Here is a 7,297-nt window from a genome sequence, read left to right as displayed (position 1 = left end):
GTCAGACATGTTTAACATACTAGTAATGAGACCAGCAAGCTTGGAAAACACTTTAATAAATGTGAAAAAAGCAATAATAAAAAACGGTACTGTGCCTTTAAGAGAAAAAAACTACCACATAAACTGCAAAACAGTGAAAAAAAGTAGTAAACTCTACGAAATTTTTACAGTGTGTATAAGGGACTAAAGCAGCATTGCACCCACTTGCAAATGGATGGCCCAAAAACGAATTAGAAAAACATTAAACCTGTTAAACAGTCAAACACACTGCCAGCTCTGCTGTGGCTCCTACCTGCCCTTAAAAACGATTTTTGCAGGAACAAAACCCTCTATAGAGGTCCTATAAGCCATAGGTATTAACATGAATATTATCCCTTTTTGCAAGCATGATCCCAGTTGTTGTTAAATCACTGTATCAGGCTTACCTTAAATATACCAGGCACTGTCAGCATTTTCTAGACCTTATCATCTCTCTAGAAAAAAATATACTGAACATACCTCAAAGCAGGCAATCTGCAGACCGTCCCCCCAACTGAAGTTTTCTTTCCATACTTTTCAGTTATGTGTGAGAACAGCAATGGACCTTAGTTACAAACCGCTAAGATCATCAAACCTCCAGGCAGAAGTCTTCTTCCAATTTCTGCCTGAGAGTAAAAACAGTACAACGCCAGTACCGTTTAAAAATAACAAACTTTTGATTGAAGGTAAAAACTACACTAAGTCACCACATCTCTCTTGATACTTCCTTTCTTGTCGAGAGCTGCAAGAGAATGACTGAAGGTGGCAGTTAGGGGAGGAGCTATATAGACAGCTCTGCTGTGGGTGTCCTCTTGCAGCTTCCTGTTGGGAAGGAGAATATCCCAAAAGTAATGGATGAACCCGTGGACTGGATACACCTTTACAAGAGAAATATGCATATCTGCCAAAAGGGCACCTACCATTTGTGTATTGAGGAGGAAACATTTCTGCATGGTTTAAATATATCATTTCTACAGCATTGTCAAAAAATGTGTTTTTATGGACCCCTGGCCCCACCATACAACTACAACCACACTGAATTTACAATCCGAAATTGCACAAAGAAATAAAAAACATTTGCTAAGTAAGTCCTACCTCCTCTGCAAATGAAAGTGATCTGCCGTCTGACTCAGGCACACACTGTACAAACAAAGTGCCAAGTCTGTCTCACACTGTACATAGTGGTTTAGTGCACACTCAAACATCAAATGCTAATACTTTACTCCTTGTAATAACATTTCCCATGCTCAATTAGCACTCTGCTGTAGTACCCACTGGTGGCTTCCAAAATGTAGTTCTTGCTTCATGGCCCCCCCCTGGCCCATTGGGCCCCTGACAGGAGTCACCCCTGTCACCCCCTGATGGCGGCCCTGTCACCACTACTTTACTGAAGAGATTAACATGGACTACGGCTAGACCCAATCCTTGAACAAGGGAAAGAATAGAGCAACCCTACTCTGGCTTTCATAAAATAATAAAATCGTGCTTGAAGCAAAGGAAATCCAATGTTTTCTTCAGACACCAAAACTTCACCTCCTCCATGCACCAAGGCAAATAGAATGACTGGGGGTTGTGGGAAGGGAAGTGATACTTAACAGCTTTGCTGTGGTGATCTTTGCCTCCTCCTGCTGGCCAGGAGTGATAGTCCCAACAGTAATTGATGAAGCCGTGAACTCACCATATCTTAGGTAAGAAATAGGTAATGCATATATGTCAATTGCAAATGTTATCTACACATAATGCTTTATTTAAAAAGCCTATATTTATTTTGGTGTATAATGTCCCTTTAAATAAGATATACTTTTTACCTCTATGATTACCTGTATCTAAGCCCCTGCAGACTAGACTGTCCCTTATCTCCGGGTCTTTTTACAATCTTGCATTTAAGCCAATCAGTGCTGGTTCTTGCATACTCATTATCATTCTCCACTGGAGTGAAAATGTTATCTTTATAGCACATGTAAACTAGTAATGTCTGGCTGTTGTGCAAGATTTAAAAACCTGCTGGGGCTTAGAAACAGGCAAAGTTAAAGGTTATAAAATATAACAATGTTGTTAGTAAAAGCGTGTTATCTATCTTTTTAAAAAATAAAAAAAAATCAAGTAGACTGTCCCTTTAACTTTCATTTAAATAGTAAACTTATTTCTCTCTCTCGAATGTTACTCTAGTGCGTGCTAACACTTGCTTGTTGGATAGCTTAGGTGCGCCAAATCCCTCACATAAACGACTTCTAAGCCGAGTAAAAAAAAAAAATCTGCTTAGGTAGTGGAGTTCTTTATTCTGTGCTATACTATTCTACATGAAGAACTCCACTACCTGAGCAGATCCCCCCCCCCACTCTATTGGCTTAGAGGTCTATTATGTGAGGGATTTAGTGCACTTAAAGGGACAGTCTAGTCAAAATTAAACTTAATGATTCAGACAGGGCATTCCAATTTTTCAATTTACCTTTATCCTCAAATTTGCTATTTTTTTTTTAAAGTTAAACCTAGGTAGGCTCCAACTGATATCTAAACCGTTGAAAACCGCCTCTTATCATTTTGACAGTTTTTCACAGTTAGACAGTGCTAGTTCACGTGTGCCATATAAATAACATTGTGCTCACTCCAGTGGAGTTATTTAGGAGTCCACACTGACTGGCTAAAATGCATGTCTTAGCACTGAGATAAGGAGGCAGTCAGCAAAGGTTTAGACACAAGGCAATTATAGAGGTAATAAGTGTATTAATATCATAGTGTTGGTTATGCAAAACTGGGGAATGGGTAATAAAGGAATTATCTTGTGCTTCTCTTTGTGCACGTTCATTGCAAATGACATTGCAGCAGCATGATTGGCAGGAACTGCATTGTAGATAAAATGTTCTTTGTACAATAGGCCTAAACTCCTCAAATATTACTAATAATGGCCAATAATAGAGATAGGTTTATGTGGCTTTACAGGTTTTAAGTATTGATTCATACATATATGGCTAGAGCAGGAATTAATTATATACTTGTGGAATCCAAAGGGAGCTGGTTAGAGCCAGTCTAAAGGTGACCTCTTGAGCCAGAGTAAGTCTCCTATATGATATGCAATCTTACAGTGATGAGAGGGTTGAGGGATAATTCTATTTTGATGCCAAATGTGAAAAATCAGCAGAGACACAATTGCCTCTTGCTGATACCTCTTCTATGATAGCATGAAGTGGCAACATATTAGGTATCCAAACCAAGCAGCAAGTGAGAACAGTGGAGACAGGAAAGCCATAGAAAATTTCTTCCCATTTCAGGAAGTCCAAAAAAAAAAGAAGTTATGAAGTTCGGCATTGCATTTTACTAGTGGTAGGCTGCTTGTGAGTATTCTTTGACTGCAGGTGCAGATGTAAGTGATGTAGATCTCAAAACTGATGTGTTAGCAATTTGTGGTAATAAGGTTTCATCCCAACTTTAAAGCTACATGGGTTCCATAGCAATTCTCACAGGTCAATTGCTCTGGCCAGCTCCACCGAGTTCATTTTGATGGCCTATGTATACTGGCAGCCAGATACATAATGTCAATCCAGAAGCAGACCCAGGTGCAATGGTTTAATTTATTAACTGACCACTGTTAATGGATATACCCCAATGATGCAATTAGCAACTTAAAAGGACCAATATATTATTGCATAATCAATAAAAGCATGATAAAAATAGAATGCAATGGCACTTAGTCTGAATTTTAAATGTGTAGTTGCTATTTTACTGACAAATTTCAAAGTTATGTATTTCCACTCCTCCTGTATCATGTGACAGCCATCAGCCAATCAAAAATGCATATAGGTATATTCTGTGAATTCTTGCACATGCTCAGAAGGAGATGGCGACTCAAAAACTGCAAATATAAAAAGGCTGTACACATTTTGTTAATGGAAGTAAAATTGTTTAAAATGGCATGCTATATCTAAATCTTAAATGTTTAATTTTGACTTGAATGTCCCTTTAAAAAAATAAGTTATCACATCCCAGAAAGAAATCGCAAAAACGCTGCATATGACTTGACAATTGTATGGTAAGGTTCTAGCTGAATATCAATGATCAGATAAGCAGCCCAAAGCACACATTAGAACTAGGCGGTTGATTCAGACAAAAGGGCCAGCAGCCAGGTGAGCAATCCAGATAAGCAAAAGGTAGGACCGTGTAGGACCGTCAAACTAAGACCAATATATGGATAAGTACAAATTTGTGCTGACTCTTTAAAAACAATGGCATGAAAACAGCATTGTTGACTTGCTTTGATCTGGTAGAACAGCCACGAAAATTAGTGCTACGAACCTGACAGTATTAGACCGTTAAATACAGTAGATCGGTTATCCAATAAGTGCATACTAAAGAGACTATATTTTAATTTAAATGAGCAAAAAAGATTCCCTCTGAAATTTCTCAAAACTTGCTTCAAATTTGACTGGCCCCCTTGTATCATGTGAAAGACATCAGCCAATCACAGACTCATATACATAAACATTGCAGTGTTCTCCACAGGACATTTTTCCAGCCAGGTGACATTATAAAGTAGCCGGGGACAGTGCAATATTTTCTATTATATAATTTTCAGCTATCTAAAGCACAAATGAATTGCATAATTATTTTAACATTTTTAATATTAGTTAGTTTTGGCTTAATATTGACTATTATTTTATCTGGATTGTAAGTAAAATGAGCCGGGTGGTGCACTCGCTAAAAAGGAGAACGTTGCATTATGACATGTTCGGTAGGAGCTGGCTTCATAGATATTCATTTGGAAAGTCTAATAAAACTGCATGCTGTATATGAATCATGAAAAGTTTAATTTTGTGTTTAGTATCTCTTTAAACTGTAGGTTTTTACAAACAAATCTCAAATCAGAGAAATATAGAAAAAAAATGTTTTATTTGTGATTGTTAACAATTTAATTTGTAATTGTGATTTTGCTCCTTATAGTTTAATTACAAATAAATCTATATTTCCCCAAAATGTGTTTTACCTGCAAAAAACTATAACCCATTTTTGTGATTCAACTTTATCAAAGTCAAAAAATATATCCAATACCATCAATCAGTTTAGATTTAAAGAATTCTGTAAAACTGGGACAAGTGTTTTTTTTTAAGCATTTTAAGAAAGCTGATACCACTAATCTTGATTTTTTTTGACACCACTTCTTTGGGTATACAATGTTTGTTTTTTGAAATTATATTTTTCACAGTATGTCTCAATTTATTTCCATTTGCTTCAACGTTTACTGCAGAACTAAAATCCTTTTCGTTCTAATTTTTCTAGAATCAGCTGCAGTTTTTTCACAGCTTCTTTTCTTGCTTGGCGCACACTAACTTGTCCACCAGTATCTACAGAATCCAGTTCCAATAATTCTTTCGTCAACATTTCTTCTAAACATCGATAACTCATATCCGTCTTCATTCCTACAAACTCATCTACCTCTCTTTCTAGATCCTCTACTTTATCCAAAATGTGTCGGATTTTTACAATGCCTGGGTGGTTGTCATCAGTGACTGATTTTTTTTCTTTCATGCTAATTTCAGTTTTGTCTGTTTCAGAGTCCTTCTGTTTATATATTTTGGGAGCAGAACTGTAATGTGGATTTGGTGGTTTAGGATCTGCAGAGCCAGGTTGTAAAGTTCCTGAGTCACAACTTTGGAGAGGTGTTTGTGGATTGTAACTGAAAGTATGAGATGGATCCTAAAAATAAAAGAGAAAAAAAAAGTTAATTACTATTAATAGAAAAAAATCTATTTATTAAAAACAAGTAGTCCAATTTAGATAAACAGATATGTATCACATACTGTGACCTAAAATAAAATCCCCCTATGTTTAGTAAGCTACATAGGGGAAACTGGACAAAAAACTGCACCTAAGGATGAGTATGCATAGACACTCTATTAAAAATCACAAAGAAAATAATGTACTCCAGTTGGACACTTTCACACAGGAAGTAAATGAAAGAAGGCACCTCATAGTGTCACCGTTTCATAAAAACATATGTATGGAAAAAGCAAGAAACCACTCGCATTTGGTACAGCACCCAACAATGCTAGTAAAGCAAATCGGATCCTCTGAGTCGTCCGGTATGACTCGCCTCCCGTCAGCAAGAACAATCCCAGTCGTATTCATAGGGTGGGAGCACTTGGAAGACTGTGGTATGTTAAAGTTTTCACAGCTCTACTAGTGTATAGATCTTAGCAAAAGTGACACATAGTAGCCAAGTGTAAAAAACAGAATTTATGTTTACCTGATAAATTACTTTCTCCAACGGTGTGTCCGGTCCACGGCGTCATCCTTACTTGTGGGATATTCTCCTCCCCAACAGGAAATGGCAAAGAGCCCAGCAAAGCTGGTCACATGATCCCTCCTAGGCTCCGCCTACCCCAGTCATTCGACCGACGTTAAGGAGGAATATTTGCATAGGAGAAACCATATGGTACCGTGGTGACTGTAGTTAAAGAAAATAAATTATCAGACCTGATTAAAAAAACCAGGGCGGGCCGTGGACCGGACACACCGTTGGAGAAAGTAATTTATCAGGTAAACATAAATTCTGTTTTCTCCAACATAGGTGTGTCCGGTCCACGGCGTCATCCTTACTTGTGGGAACCAATACCAAAGCTTTAGGACACGGATGAAGGGAGGGAGCAAATCAGGTCACCTAAATGGAAGGCACCACGGCTTGCAAAACCTTTCTCCCAAAAATAGCCTCAGAAGAAGCAAAAGTATCAAACTTGTAAAATTTGGTAAAAGTGTGCAGTGAAGACCAAGTCGCTGCCCTACATATCTGATCAACAGAAGCCTCGTTCTTGAAGGCCCATGTGGAAGCCACAGCCCTAGTGGAATGAGCTGTGATTCTTTCGGGAGGCTGCCGTCCGGCAGTCTCGTAAGCCAATCTGATGATGCTTTTAATCCAAAAAGAGAGAGAGGTAGAAGTTGCTTTTTGACCTCTCCTTTTACCAGAATAAACAACAAACAAGGAAGATGTTTGTCTAAAATCCTTTGTAGCATCTAAATAGAATTTTAGAGCGCGAACAACATCCAAATTGTGCAACAAACGTTCCTTCTTTGAAACTGGTTTCGGACACAGAGAAGGTACGATAATCTCCTGGTTAATGTTTTTGTTAGAAACAACTTTTGGAAGAAAACCAGGTTTAGTACGTAAAACCACCTTATCTGCATGGAACACCAGATAAGGAGGAGAACACTGCAGAGCAGATAATTCTGAAACTCTTCTAGCAGAAGAAATTGCAACTAAAAACAAAACTTTCCAAGATAATAACTTAAT

The 7,297-nt window shown here is 37.8% G+C and overlaps 1 protein-coding gene across 1 annotated transcript in view; it reads right to left on the bottom strand.

The window, feature by feature from the left end:
- Positions 1-4,883: 4,883 nt before the first annotated feature.
- Positions 4,884-7,297, bottom strand: part of BAG4 (BAG cochaperone 4) — a gene marked incomplete in the record, with an annotated part of 152,706 nt that continues 150,292 nt past the window's right edge. Inside the window, 1 exon segment of the mRNA XM_053718039.1 lies at positions 4,884-5,706. Coding sequence (XP_053574014.1) covers positions 5,260-5,706 — 447 coding nt within the window.

This window comes from Bombina bombina, chromosome 6 (genome assembly GCF_027579735.1).
Source record: "Bombina bombina isolate aBomBom1 chromosome 6, aBomBom1.pri, whole genome shotgun sequence".
Taxonomy (NCBI): Eukaryota; Metazoa; Chordata; class Amphibia; order Anura; family Bombinatoridae; genus Bombina; species Bombina bombina.
The sequence above is the reverse complement of the archived record's forward strand: the minus strand, read 5'-3'. Positions and strand labels throughout refer to the sequence as shown.